The sequence below is a fragment of the Bubalus bubalis genome, chromosome 10 (assembly GCF_019923935.1).
Source record: "Bubalus bubalis isolate 160015118507 breed Murrah chromosome 10, NDDB_SH_1, whole genome shotgun sequence".
Taxonomy (NCBI): Eukaryota; Metazoa; Chordata; class Mammalia; order Artiodactyla; family Bovidae; genus Bubalus; species Bubalus bubalis.
Genome location: NC_059166.1, coordinates 64,989,059 through 65,004,718, shown reverse-complemented (window position 1 = coordinate 65,004,718; position 15,660 = coordinate 64,989,059). Strand labels below are relative to the sequence as shown.

The window sequence follows — 15,660 nt, the reverse complement described above, 5'->3', positions numbered from 1 at the left end:
AGGGTCGCAAAGAGTTGGACAAGACTGAAGTGACTTAGAACACACACACACAGGACACTTAAAGATCTATCAGGGTCTTCAGAGTTTATATGTAACTCTAAAATTCAAGCAATTTGTTTCTTCGCACTTTCCTATAATAGTACTCTGTTATCAATCAAATACATTTGTATATTTTACTATAGATTTGTACATTTGTCCATTTTTTTCTTCAGCTATGCTTAATGTTTACTGTATAAAACCAAACTGAGCAAGAAACTATGCATATTTCATGTTCCACTTGATTTTCTCATATTCACAACGTCCTAGAGACCAAAAGAGGAGACACAGGGGCTGAGAGAACAGTTCCGTGACACCCTGTCATTCACATCAGCCCATTTGCTCGGAGTCCTCTCCATGGCTGTGCGGCGTGCTCTGAGTGCCTGGATGGTCCAGCCCTGCTTCTGTGCTTAGTTCTGCTAGAACAGAGGGGAAACATGCAAAAGCCAAAGAAAATCCTGGTCCCAGCCCAGTGCGGCTGATGGCAGGCAGCACTCCACCTCTCAGGTGATCCAAAGAGAGAACAGAGAACTCTACGAAAAGAACACGAGACTCAGAGTCTGAGACACACGTTCAAATCCCAGCTCTGAGCAAACTCAGTGCTTGACCCTGACTAAGCATAGCTTATTTAGCAAAGTCGCTTCCTTGGCTCCAAGTATATAATTGTTTATGACATTTGTTACCCTCACCCTTGTGATGGTTATGTGAGATTTTGTGGAGATGCTTGGCACATGACAGATTCTTGACAAATGTCACCTGAATCTCCGTTTGAGGAAGCCACAAAGAGACAAGAACATGTCTGCTGTTCCTATTTACACGGCTCAGCACCCTGAGCTCTACCCTGGGGTGATATTCCTGCTGTGACTACAACGTGGCCAGTGGTAACCTGGCCAGTGAAGTCTAACAGGTGCATTCCAGTACTGAGCCATGGAGCACCTGGCATTAATCAAAGCCATAAAATATCTCCTGAGGTTTTACATGCCCCATTGATTGGCTTGTTTGCCTACAGATTTCATTCTAATTTAAAAACACAACTTGTTTGTTCCCAATTACAATTGGACTTGGTATCCACTGAACTGCCCTGTCAGCAGGCAAATAATGGTGCCTTTAATCATAGTCTCAGATAAGTGGGATATTCGTACCAGATCAGAATTTCTTCTGAGGACAACTACTATCTGCCACAAAACTGACACATCTTATGGAGTTTTTTGAAAATGAGCTAATAAACACAAATTTCAACACACGAGTCAGTCATCTCTCTGATACAGAAACTATGTGGGTCAAAGCTTAAAACCTAAAACTTCACTGCCGTATGTTCTGGAGTCAAAGAACACAAGTGCTGCTTTTCAAGGCAAGTAGTGGTGGAGAGATGTAAAAGCAATAAAAACTAAGTCAGCACTCTCATACTGAGGATGGGACGTTCTATGCCACTGAGACGAGCTGCATCGTTGTTGCCATTTGCAGGCATTCATCAGGCATCTGACTGATGCGGCCCTGTGGTCAGTGCTCTGGGCCTGTATCCCCATTCTGTTCTCACTCACACCACCCAGGGCTCCGCAAGATTTTCAGCTGCTATGCAGGAGAGCAGACACCAACTGTCTAGTTTTCCTTGTTAATGGGGATGGCCATTCCATCCCTCCACACACTCACAACAGTGACAGAGACACACAAATTTCTTCCATTTATAAATTTTCAATTTCAACATGTATATATGGCTATAGGTCAAAAGCAAAACGCATCAACTCTTTTCTCCATCAACAGATGGCATTAGTGGTACTTTTAAGTCTGAGGTCTGCTGAGTTTGAGCTTATTGATTAACTGTGGAGTGGGTATGAATACCATCATGTCCTATAGGTATAACATGTGAAACATCATTTTAGTATCATAGCAGAGAATTTTAAAGATCAAAATGAAGAGAAGTTGAACAGTGCTTATATAGTGTCACTTTTGATTAATCCATAAGACATTTAGTCATTCAACAAATATTTGAGCACCCACTGCTATGTTAGGCACTGTGCTAGGTGCTCGGGTTCATTCACTGAACAAGGCATAGAAGGACTCTTGGTTGGCCTTGACATTTACATTCTAGCAGAGGTATACACACAGAGAACAAACAATCACCATCACAATTAAGTTATATAACACATTAGAAGGTATGACAAAGAAATAACAGTGTGAGACAGTCTGGGAGTGTGTGGAGGGGAAATGGATGAAGGGAGTTTTAACCAGGTGGTCAGGGCAAGCCTCCTTAAAAGGTGAACAGGAAAGACGGCGGAGTGGTGAGAGCAGAGTGTGTGAGGGGATGGGCCAGATGAGATGGAGACAGGAGGGGACAGGCCACGGAGGACTCTGAGTGAAGGGAAGTTAGGCGCTCAAAATAGCCTGGAGTTAAAACTCTCCTCCGGGTCCTCCCCACCATTCTCTACAAAACAAAGAACTCTCTCACCCGAAGAAAAAAATGGACATTAAGATTGATTACGCCCGGCTGGTCCCAGCCTCTGGCCGATCTCCAGAATTCCTTGCCCCAGCCGTTTAAGACATAACTAATCTGAACAACCTTGGAGAAGAACAGGCCCCCTTAAGACAGTAGATTTCCACATATATGCTTATATATACTTAACTCTTTTCTTGGGTTAGTGCAGCAACTCACTAATCTGACTGCTGCCCCTCCTTGCCTCATTAAAAGTGATTTGTTCTTGTAAAGTGCCAGTCTCGTTCTTTCTCCGAACCTCGCTTTCTCTAATTTCCTTACCCTACATTGAGAGCCACCAGAAGGAAATTAGTTTTTACTCTCAGAGCAATGGGGAGCCACTAAAAAATTCTGAGAGACTTATGTTGAAAGAACACCTGTGGTTTCTGAGTACAGACTTCAGCAGGGCAAGGAAGGAGGTGGGGAGATCAGATAGGAGTCTATTACATAGTGATCCAGGCTAGGGGTGATGCTGGCCCAGTCAGAGGTATAGTAATGATGATGTTGAGAAGTGGACAGATTCTAAATATATCTTGAAAGGAGAACCACCAAGATTTCTGGTCTGGATCAGGAGTATGGTGTGAAAGAAAGAGGCGCCAAGGATGCCTCCAAGGTTTGGGGCCTGATGGAATTGCCATTTCCTGAGATAAGGAACGCTGAGGGCAGAACAGGTTTGGAGGACAGGGGATAACCTTCAGGGCTCTTCATGTTAAATCTGAAACATCCTGCAGTCCTCCAAGTGGAGATATTAAGTAAGCAGTTGGCTATAAAAGTTTGGTAAAGAATTCAATAAAGGGGTTTAGACTAAATTAATATAAATTTTGAGCCACTGGCATATACATGATATCTGAACTCAGGAAATTAGATGAAATCATCATTTGGAATTAATACAGGAAAAGATCAAGAGGCAAGTCCCTTGATATTCAGAGTCAGGGTGAAAAAGAAGGAACCAGAAGAAACTATTAATAAGAGGAATGATGGAGAGGTAGGAGGAAAACTAAAAGCATGTTTCTGGAAGCTAGTGAAGAAAACCTGAAGAAGAAGAAGCCATAAAAACTTAATCCAAGTGACCTACAAGGGATTAATCTCAAAAATATACAAACAGCTCATGCAGCTCAAATAAAAAAAGCAAATAACCCAATCTAAAAACGGGCAGAAGATCCAGACATTTCTCCAAAGAAATATTAATATACAAATGGCCAAGAGGCACACGAAAAATGCTCAACATCATTAATTATTAGAGAAATGCAGACCAAGACTATAATGACGTGTCACATCACACCAGTCAGAATGGCCATTATTAAAAAGCTACAAACAATAAATGCTGGAGAGGGTGTGTGGAAAAGGGAACCCTCTGGCACTGTTTGTGGGAATGTAAATTTGTACAGCCACTATGGAGAACAGTATGGAGGCTCCTTAAGAAACTAAAATAGAATTACCATATGATCCAGCAATCCCACTCCTGGGCATGTAACCAGAGAAAAACATCCTCCAAAAGGATACTGCACCTCAATGTTCTTAGCAGCATTGTTTACAATAGCCAGGACATGGAAGCAACCCCAATGTCCATCGACAGAGGAGTGGATAAAGAAGATGTGGGACTTACATACAATGGAATATTACTTAGTCATCAAAAAGAATGAAATAATGCCACTGGCAGCAACATGGATGGACCTAGAGTGTCATGATGACTGAAGTAAGTCAGACAAAGAAAGACATATGATGTCACAGAATCTAAAGAAAATTACACAAATAAACTTATTTACAAACAAAAACGGACTCACAGACTTAAAGAATGAACTTACAGTTACCAGAGAGGAAACACAGGAAACACAGCAGGGAAGGGGTAGCAAGGGAGTGGGGGACTGACATGCACACACTGCTATAATTAAAATGGACAACCAATGAGGACCTGCTAACTAGCAACACGGAACTCTGCTCAATGTCATTGGCGGCTGGGTGGGAGAGGAGCTTGGGGGAGAATAGATACAGTGTATGTATGGCTGAGTCCCTTTGCTGTTCACCTGAAACCACTGTAACGCGGTTAATCGGCCATACTCCAAGACAAAATAAAAAGTTAAAAAAAAAATAAAAAACAAGACAAAATGGATAACCAACAATGACACAGGGACCTCTGCTCAATATTATGTAACAATCTAAATATTATGTAACAATCTAAAATTAGATGGGAAAAGAATTTGAAAAAGAATAGATACATATATAACTGAACCACTTTGCTGTACACCGAAAAAACCAACACAACATTGATAATCAACTATACTCCAATACAAAATAAAAAGTTAAAAAAAAAACCTTAACCTAGAAAACAGAACAAAACAACTCTCAGGAAAAAAAAGGGCAATTCAGAAAAACTAAAGCAGCTGTTAATGGGAATGGTTATTTGGAAAGTTATAGCTCATCAAAATTAATATATAAGATTTGTACCCTTACTCTATTTCTTTAATTTTCTATCTATGAGATATGGGATGTTTACTACACTTGTTATGATATTCATTTCAAGATGTATACGATTCAAATGATCATGCTGTATACCTTAAACTTAAAACATGCTGTAGGACAATCATCTCTCAATAAAACTAGAAGAAAAAAGATTCATACCCTCACAATAGAGATTACAACTGGGAAGGCTTAAAAGAAATCATTTGACCCCTTCCAGGAAGCAACATGATTCTTCATTTTTAAAAGTCAACCACTAAAAGAAAACTTTCAACCTTGCTCTGAGAGTAGGAATGCCACAAAGCATACATATTTTCTCTCAAATCATCACACACAGTCTAACAAGCAAGTGACCTTAGAATTTTTAACATAACCATGAAAGCACTCACTGCATTTCTGAATCCTTCAAAGGAGACCTAGATAGAGAAATTAGTTCCCTAATTAAAGACGTAGTTTTAACAGCAAAGCTCATGATTAAGGACCAATTCCAATCCTATGAAGCTTTTACTAACCACTTTTCCAAAAAGATACCATCTTTCTCCTTTGACTCGTCCACTAAAACCAGACAATTCACCATCATGTCATCTTAAATGTGAGTAACTCTCATTTTTATACCAGAACTGGAGAGATGCTTTAAATACATTTTTTTTTGTCATCCTTACAACAAGGATTTATCCCTATTTTATAGATGTTGAAATTGATGGTTAGAGTCTGTTACCTAAGGTTACCCAAGTATAAAGGGACAAAACTAGCATCTGTTTTACTAACTATGCAATACTGCCTCTTGCTGAAAGTATTACACTAATAATTACCAGCCACTGTGTCTTGTGACCCTGGACGAGTTTTTATACCTCTCAGTGCCTCATTCATGAAATAAGGATGATACACTACAGGTGCTGCACTGGGGTGAAGATTATATAAGGTAATTATGTAAAATTCCTTTATAAACTATAATGGTCGATGTTACTACTCAGAGTAGATTTTATGCTCCTTCAGCACAGGTTCTTATGCCTTACAGGCATTTTCCCTTCAACATTCAACATGAATTGAACACCATCTTACCAGTCCTTGGAAAGATTTCAGACACCTTTTCCCCCCTCTAAGGAGGGAGGTGGTATCCCACTGCATGAAGTCTGGATTGAGTATCGAATATCCCTAATCCTGACCTTAAACTACAACACAGTGACAAACTCAGCATGCTCATCAAACAGGAGATTTAAACCACCTGCCCGGCATGTAACTGGTATTTCCTCTCCACCACGGCTTTAGTGCCGTAAGAGTTCGAAAGGGAGAAAAAATCCCAATTGAAAAAGTATCACATTTTGTAAGAAAACATGCCTGGAAGGAGGGAGAGCAGAATAAGGCCTGGTTTGTTATCTGAGTTAACAGAGACCTTGTTGTTCTGTGTACCATCTGATTTACAGCTTCCTGCTGACAGTAGTAACTATAACACTGTCTCACTCATTAGTCTTTATGAAATTTCATCTACTTTAAGAAAAAGACCAATAACATATTTATGGAAGTTCTTAGGGAACACTCGCTCCCCCTTCAATACAATGGAGGTTTCCAGTGGTGTATCTGGGGACGGGAGCTGGTGTGCCCCAGAGGAAGACCGTGCCAGGTGTGTTCTCCAGGTAAACACAACAGGAGGGAACCAGCCCCTGCTCTGCCATGATTCTGGGGAAGCTGCTCAAAATCTTTGTTAATGATGGATCTGCTTTCCAGCCTGTAAATCATGAGCTAATATTATTTTTTCTGCCTACCTCACAAGTTTACTGTGAAGGTCAAATGAAATAATATATGTAAATTAATTTACAAATTACATTACTAGAAATTACCAGAAATAACTAGATAATCAACTACCACTTGTCCTTTGGTAAATGTCAGGTACTAGTGACTTAGCAGCAGCAGCAGCAAAGTTGAGATATTGATTTCTCTAAGGGTTTTCACGTTGTGATAACAAACAGAATTTTTTTTAAAAAATCTACTCATCCTTGAAAAGGACACGACAGATGTTTTCTTAGTTTCTTAGCCACAGACTTCATATGTGATAGGCGTGACATACCACGTCATTTTACCTAGTAACTCAGTCTCTGCAAAATGCCTCATGGTTCAGAGTCCTAAAAGCTAGTCCTCTCCTTGTCTCCCCATTGATCATCCCAGCTGCCTCCTTAAAACCTCTGGCAAAAAGGGAATAGGAGAATTAAGAATTCAAATTGTCTTAGATCCACAAAGGATTGATGATGTCATTTACTAGCTGACCCCTTGACCCCAGTAATTCTCTGAACTACACTGCCAAATTGCGCCAGAATTTTAACTAAAGAAAATTGCACAAGCGTCCAAAAGTAGACTGAAAGCTAGAAAAACTCCAAATCACACAGTATACACATAAAAGAAAAACTTATCCTAGTACCATTTTTGTTTATCATTTATCAACTATGTTGAACTATAAATACATTTTCAGTCATAACAACAAGAATAAAGGAAGAAACATAATAATAAGCACTTTTGAGCAAATTTTGCCAGGGGCAAATACTTTAGACACTGCTTACTCTTATTATAAAGAGGTTGAAATTTGCCTTTGCAATATAAATAAGCAATATAAAGTGCTCGGGCACGTGAAATCCTGATTTCCTATGAAACCCTTGCTCTCGTTATTTGGAACTTGTTAACTTGCTAACATTTCTCAAATAATCCTCCAAATGGAATTCCCATTTTTTCAGAAGTATCTCACAAGTAGACAAAGTGCTTCTTTGTGTCAAAGTCACTGGCTTTTACTATTTACCTAATTTTTTCACCCTTTTGTTGAAAAATAATTTATTGGTGTTGACAAAATCATTGCACCATCTTTGTCCCTGATTATGATTAATAAGCCATTTGAACAAAAAGGGACCTGTCAACTTTTTTGTATAGATGACATTTGTTCCAACATTTTAGTGTTCTTAAAAAAAAAAACAAAGTTGGTTTTATTTGTGTAGGTTTGGTGACCTGTTAAATACCAAAGCATACCATGAAACATATTCTCTATGTAATGATCGGATGACTGTGCTGGCCTTGTCTTAGGAAACCCTGACTTTCAAGAGTCCCTGAATTACAACCAGGAAAACATTTAAGGCCAACTTCAATCTGAGCTCTCTTGCTCTTCTGAGAAGCTTTTCTGTATGAAATAATAATACCCGTTACCAGCAAAGCCAGAGCGGCGTACTCACCAAGTGAACATAAGGCACAAAGTACCCAAAAAGTGCAAGTGGTATTCCAACGGCCCACACTGCGTATGCTGTCACCTTGAAGATGGCAAAATTGAAAATTTTTTTTGGAGGACTGAACTTTCTCCTGGAAAAGAGGGAGAGTCTGTTGCCTCCTTTGGTTGTACCGTCTTTATCTTTGGCACTGGAAGCAAAAGGTCGGTAAGTGAAGCCAGCCAGAAAGAGGACAAACACGAAGATGCAGAGGACCCTGAGGGTGTGGAAGAGGCCCACGCTGTCAGTCAGAACCCTCAAAAGGAAAGGCAGCAAAATTGTGAAGATGCTGCTGCCAGCGGTGACGATGCCGTTCACCAGTCCAAGGCGCTTCTTGAAATAGTGTCCCAAAATGACCAAGGAAGGCTGGTAGGCGAAGGAGCAGCCACAGGCAAATATGATCCCGTAGGTCAGGTACAGAGGCTCAATGGAGCTGTGCGAAGATGAAAAAGACGTAGAGCAGCTTTCATTATTTTCATCATGTGCTTGGAAGAATAAAGCCTTACGGTCAAAGGGGGTTTCAGTTAATCAACATATTTTCTACAAATAAAAATTAACCAAAAAGAGGTTAAAATCTTGATAAGAATACAACATTACAATATTTTAATTTCATCTGAACAGATAATAAAAAATGCCTTAATATGTGAAAAATGATCAATAAGGTCCTCAGTGATTTGATCCCTCCTCCTCTTTCTATTGACTTTCAGGCGAACCACGCAGCACTGGGTAAAAACTGTGATGCTCTCCAACTCAGAAATAAACAGCGCTGCCAGAAGGGCCCCAGTGACACTGACAATGATTAAACTACCTGAGAAACACCTGGTCTCAATAAAAGCTTTTAAAAAGGAGAACTGAACTATGAAAACTCTTTTCCTTAATGGAATTTTCCCAGGGACTTATTAATCAGCAATCTACTCAAAGAGCAGGCCACGTTTGATATTTTCTCCCCAGGCTTACACGAGGAGCGTTTGCACGGACAGGCAGTTGTGTGTCTGCTGCGTTTTGCTGGCCTAAGGGCTGCAGAGCAACCTTCGCCCTGCGCTGCACTGTTCTCAGTGTTGTGCAAGATAATGAGAAATCATATTCTGATCGCAGGACTGCTAAATGAAGTGCGTTCACTACTGATCCCAGTCTGTAAGCTTTAGGGCCAGGCAAGACTCAGCAAAAATAATCAAAGGTTAAGAATTCTATATTTAACCAAATAACTTAATTACACACTTCTGATGAAAGTAAAGGAACATAGGGAATTCCCTGGCAGTCCAGTGGTTAGGACTCAGCACTCTCACTGCCAAGAGCCTGGGTTCGATCCCCGGTCAGGGAACTAAGATCCCACAAGCTGCACAGTGCAACAACAACAAAAAAAGAAAATGAACAAAAGAAAAGAGAGGGCTGAAGCAAGAAGAGGCTGCAAAGTGGAGGAAATTTTTTAAAAAAGAAAGTAAAGGAACACAGCATTACATTCTTTGAAACAATTAAGGAATAAAAGAATGCTGAAGTGTTTTTTCTTTTGAAAATTCAGAAGGCTGTGTATCAGTAGTAAAGGCAAGCTCTTTATTAGAAACTAAGATAGATAAAGTTGGTTAATAATTAAATTTTGAACAATAATTGTAGCCTAGCAATATGCTGAGATAATCACAAGGAACTCTAGAATCTGATAAAATTAAGGCAGGCTTGCAGTCCTCTCACTCTGAGATGCCCCTTCCCCGTCTATTAACCTACGTAAAAACCATCTTCAAATCAGGTTCAAGAGCCAGTCCCTAATTCTCCCAAATTAATCTTACCTAACTCTGATCACTCTTTACTAAAACCTCACTCTTATTCAATAAACATATTTAACAGGTACTATGTTCCAGATACTTGGTGAAAAAAATATTTTAAGTGTGGTTATGCCCTACGTCTAGTCTGCTTAGTGAAACAAGACACCTACCTGAAATAACAAGAATGTAAAACAAAATATAAATGATATTTCACTCATTCTGCATCAGTCTTTTCACATTAAGTATTTTTCCAGATAACTGCAACAAATTTCTTAAGGTGCCAATTTACTTTTATTTAACAATTTTAAAGGAAAAATCTAAATACATTTTTCTCTGCCTTCTTCAAAGTGTATGTTAAAAATAGTATTGACAGCACAGTATTGTCATAAACAATGACAATATCTATAGTTACACTACATTATTGTAAAGCTGTCAGTTGAAAACCAGAGAGCCATGGATATAAATCGAGACATTCTTTTGCACACCATTTAAATACGGAGTGCTGGGTAAGAGTAGCCTTGAGGGTGGGAAGATTTGGGAGAATGGCATTGAAACTTGTAAAATATCATGTATGAAACGAGTTGCCAGTCCAGGTTCGATGCACGATACTGGATGCTTGGGGCTGGTGCACTGGGACGACCCAGAGGGATGGAATGGGGAGGGAGGAGGGAGGAGGGTTCAGGATGGGGAACACATGTATACCTGTGGTGGATTCATTTTGATGTTTGGCAAAACTAATACAATTATGTAAAGTTTAAAAATAAAATTAAAAAAAAATTAAACTCAAAAAAAAAAAAAAAAAAAAAAAGAGTAGCCTTGGAATCTCTCCTACAGGGTAAAAATACATCAGCTTTGTGATGGCATTTTCACTGCTGCTGGAACCTTCTTCACTTCTAATTTTCTCTTTAGTAACAGATGGTTCAAATTGTTGAAGTTTGACAACCGAGTAAGTGCCGTGTAAATCAGTAAGATAGCAAGTATGTGTGGGAAAAGTATTCAAAGAAGAGACACTGACGCAGCACCCTGGAATTGCTAGAGAAGGCTTTCTTAAGAAGGCAGAATTTGAACTAGAGGAAAAGAAGGTGAGTCCACCATTCAACATGTGGTAAGGTAAAGATCCCTTCAAGGGGTGGGGTTGGGGGAGGAAGAGAGAGAAAAAGAACTAGGTCACCACATAAAATACATTTTATAATTTTTTTTCTCAGTGGTCAAAGAAGTTTGAGAAACATTGCTTGCTGTAAGTTAGTCTGTGTATATGAATTTTGTCTACCAAACTAGGTAATAAGTTACATGAGTTTTTTATCTCTTAGTTTCTCTCTCCACCAAAGCCTGAGTGTTAATACTTCAGCAAAATGCTAAGGTCACTGACAATGGGTATCTGGAGGCTTCTGGGCCATGCAGGGGTCTGATGAGGCAGTAAGAGCACAATACTGTATTAGAGATAAAGAAGAACTAAAAGTAAATGATCTCACAGAATTACCTAAGTAGAATCTTATCCCAAACAAAACTGGTTCTTAATTTCTTTAAAAAACAACTTTAGAAGACAAGAACAAAGGCAACTTTAAAGGTGGAATATTTATTTTCTAAAGAGAAGTAAAAATAATTGTTTAGAATCCAAATAAAATGTCTAAGGTGAAAGAAAGGCTCACTTTAGAGTTGAGAAAGGGGTATGTGTGGGGAGAGTGAGGGTAAAATCAGTAAACCACGGATTCTGTTGATTCTGAATACTTAAAAATAAGCAGGGTGGGACTCCCCTGGTGGTCCAGCGATTAAGGACTCCAAGTTTTCACACAGGGGCCTGGTTCAATCCCTGGTTGGAAGCTAAGCTTCCTCGTGCTGTGTGGTGTGGCCAAAATAAAGATCAAAGAAATAAATAAACAGGGCAATGGCCAATGAACACATGAAAAGATGCTCAAGATCATTAATTAACAGAGAAATGCAAATTAAAACTACTATGAGGTATCTCCCTCACAGCAGTCAGGATGGCCAGCATCAGAAAATCTACCAACAATAAATGCTGGAGAGGATGTGGAGGAAAGGGAACCCTCCTATACTGTTAGCGGGAATGTGAACTTACACAGCCATTAGTGAGAACAATATGAAAAAACTAGGAATAAATCTACTATATGACCTAGCAACTCCACTACTGGGCATATACCCTGAGAAAATCACAATCAAAAACGACACGTGTTCCCCAGTGTTGACGGCAGCACTGTTTACAGTAGCCAGGACAGGGAAGCAACCCAGACGCCCACCGGCAGAGGAGTGGATAAGGAAGATGTGGTGCATACACACAATGCAGCGTTACTCAGCCATAAAAAGGAACAAATTTAAGTCAGTTCTAATGCGGAAAGGTTGAGGACAGGAGGAGAAGGGGACGACAGAGGATGAGCTGGCTGGATGGCATCACTGACTCAATGGACATGGGTTTGGGTGGACCCCGGGAGTTGGTGATGGACAAGGAGGCCTGGCGTGCTGCAGTTCATGGGGTTGCCAAGAGTCAGACACGACTGAGCGACTGAACTGAGTGAGTGAGGTAGATGAACCTAGAGTTATACAGAGTGAAATAAGTCAGAAAGAGAAAAACAAATAAAGTATATTAACCATATATATGGAATCTAGAAAAATGATATTGATGAAGCTATTTTCAGGGAAGGAATGGAGACACAAATGTAGAGAATGGACTTGTGGGCACAATGGGGAGGGAGACGGCGGGACGAATGGAGAAAGTAGCAGCAACAGACGGAAACTCTTAGGTGAAAGATGGACAGCTGGTGAGAAGTTGCTGTGCACCACAGGGAACCCAGGCTTGTGCTCTGTGATGACCTGGAGGGATGGGATGGGGGTGGGGGGTAGGGAGGCTAGAGAGGGAGGGGGTCTAAGGATAATTATGGCTGTTCTGCACTGTTGTGTAGCAGAAATCAACACAACATTGCAAAAAAAAACCCTTTTAATTTAAATTTTAAAAAAATAGAAAAAAATCAACAGGGCAAGCAATGTAAGTTTGATTTTTTTTTTCCTAGTAACTACAATAATGCTTTTCAACTAGAGCTCGAAGATAGCTAGGGAAGAGAAAGGGACAGGAAATGAAGATAAACCACAAAAGGAGACAGAGGATGGAAATCATCTAAGGGTTTTCCTGTTAAGTGCTGCCTGTTAGCCAGAGCTACCCATTAAACCAGGGTTTCTCTATCTGGGGATTATCCTGATAACAAAAGAGGATTTGCAGGTAAAACAGGAGCTGGAGGGGGAGGTGCTTCCACGGTAAGGGTGCCCACCAGCTTTCTGCAGTTAGCGCCTCTGCAGGGCTTCTAACAGACACAGGGAACAACGTTTTGATAGGAATTTTTATTTTAAGCTGCATTTGATCACTTCATTTTGTCATGCTCTTTTTAAATTTCAGCACTGTTCTTTCCCCCTCCCCACCCCCACCCCCCAAAAAAGTGCAGGTAGGAATTCTCTACCTGGGTTGAAATAAACAGCAAAGTCTAGATCTCATTAATAAAAATATTTCACATCAAGCCTATGAACAACCATTTCAAAATATCTCTTGTACGCTTTGGAACTCAGAATGAGTTGATCTTAAATTAAGGCCATTGCTTTAGACAACTTTACTGCTAGAATTTGAGTTCTTTGGGATTTTTCTGTGAATGGAAAAAAACAAAAGGAGAAATATTTTTTCTTGGCTCCAGGGAACACATGTACCCTGACTTGGCATCTCACTCTGAGGCACTGCAAGCAAAAGCATTCAAATTTACAAGCTCTGATTTGCTGCTGTGGACAGTGCGTAAGCGACACGCTTAAAGTTTTAAGCACTTGAAAAGGAGGACTTTTTTTCCTTGTAAACAGCAAAGTTTCTGAAAGGAAATCTGGAAGATAGCTCACAGATTTTGAAAAGCAACATGAAGAAACCAAGTCCTTACCTTACAAAAGAACTTGATAAGAGTCCAACAAATCCAACAGCAGCGCCCACAACAGCTGTTTTCCGACAACCAAATATGTCTGTGAAGACACTGACAATCGGGCAGCAGAAGAAAATCATCCCCATGGAGAGAGAACTAACCCATGCTGCAAGAGAGGGGGAGATGGGGGACATTATGACACGGGGAATTCTAGTTGTTCTTATCTCATAAAATGTAAGACATATTGAGAAAAGTACCAGTGCAGGAAAGATATTACTCAGACTGATGAATGGGGTAAAGTTAGAATAAGTAACAAATCTGAATCATAGATCAAAGCATTGGCAAGTACTCATTATAATTAGCGAAGCAATTATTTGTGTTCAGTGGAACTTCTGAAAAAAGTCTGTATCCTTAAATAAATCAAACATTCTCCTGGGACCTAATCTCTATCCTGGTAACTATGGTTTTAAGCAACTTCTAATCTGCGGAAAGAAATCTGTCTGAAAAAATTGAAATATATTTAGGAACCCATGCCCAGGTGATCAAACTGCAAAGAAATAACCACCGAACTCAACAGTGGTGAAATTCGAAGAAAAGGAGTTATATGGACACAGGAGTTAAGAATCAAACATCTGCCTAGAGTCTGGGCTTTGTGCTTTTGTTAAAGGAATCATATCCACACAGGCAATTTGTTGACCTAGATAATAGTTACTGTATATTCACTTTATTCATAAAGCCATACACACAGTTTATCTTCTTTTTTGAAAGTATGTTATCATTCACAATAGAAAAGATTTAAGAATCAGGTCATAATTTCCTGCTCTGATGCTGTAAAGACAAAAACAAAAGGAAAGCAAAAGAGAGACATACTGAGCACAAATGATCATAAATTTGTGCCAAAGAAATGAGTGATCTTGTAGGACACTGAGTCTGTGAATTCTTAAAAAGTATAATGAACTAGTGAGCCCTAAGTGAACATGAGCTATAAAATAAACAAATCCCTCAAGTCCCCAGCTCTGAACTATGCAACAAATTCTTGGGCAAATCATTTCCTCTGAGTCTGTTTTCTCACCTTGAGAGGGGATTGAACACAGATCTTTCCAGAATTATTAAAGATTAGAGAAAATGTGTCTAAACCTCCACATCTAGCACAGAGTGCTTAATAATACAGAGTTTTAACAGCAACAAATTGTCTTATAAAATGAAATGATCTCCAGCATTCCACCCAGCTCTGACAGTCTACTAGTAAACCACTCGATTTCCTTAGCAAAGGAAGTTAAGTCCAGACAGACCCTGTACAAATGACTATTTGCTAATAATGGTATCCAAATGGAGCTTCACCAGACTAACAATTTCATTTAATTCTTTGCCTTCTTACATTTTAAGTTATTTTAAAATTATGTATATTTTATCAGCCATAATTTCTTTCCTTTCTTCCCTTACCAGAAAGGAGACAAAAGGCAATGAAGAGACTGTACAAACAATGCAGGCTTAGCTTAGGTGTTGGTGGGAGGGATCAGAAGTGGACAGGCTCTGGGAGAGAGGTGATGGGCCAGATATTACCACAACCACAGCCCCGGATGTACCCACTCAAGGAGAAGTATGACTTTTCCAGTCCATGTTATACAAAAATGTTACTGATTTTTAATCATTTAATCTCATTCAAAAAAATTTTAGTCATCTATCATGTTGATAAAACAATCTAAACCAGTCTAGTCAGACTAGAACAACAGCATCCTAACCTTTATTTTTGGATGAAGGTACTTGACAATTAAGTGAAATGCCAACACTAAATAGGA

The 15,660-nt window shown here is 39.6% G+C and overlaps 1 protein-coding gene and 1 non-coding gene across 2 annotated transcripts in view; one reads left to right on the top strand and one right to left on the bottom strand.

The window, feature by feature from the left end:
* SLC16A10 (solute carrier family 16 member 10) overlaps positions 1 to 15,660 on the bottom strand; it is a 115,527-nt gene that overhangs the window by 28,323 nt on the left and 71,544 nt on the right. The window contains exons 2-3 of the mRNA XM_025295030.3: positions 13,883 to 14,027; positions 8,173 to 8,635 (exon numbers count right to left, since the gene is read on the bottom strand). Coding sequence (XP_025150815.1) covers positions 8,173 to 8,635; positions 13,883 to 14,027 — 608 coding nt within the window. The remainder of the gene's footprint in view (positions 1 to 8,172; positions 8,636 to 13,882; positions 14,028 to 15,660) is intronic.
* TRNAE-CUC lies at positions 9,451 to 9,523 on the top strand. Its single transcript has one exon. It is a non-coding gene; the product is annotated as a tRNA-Glu (tRNA).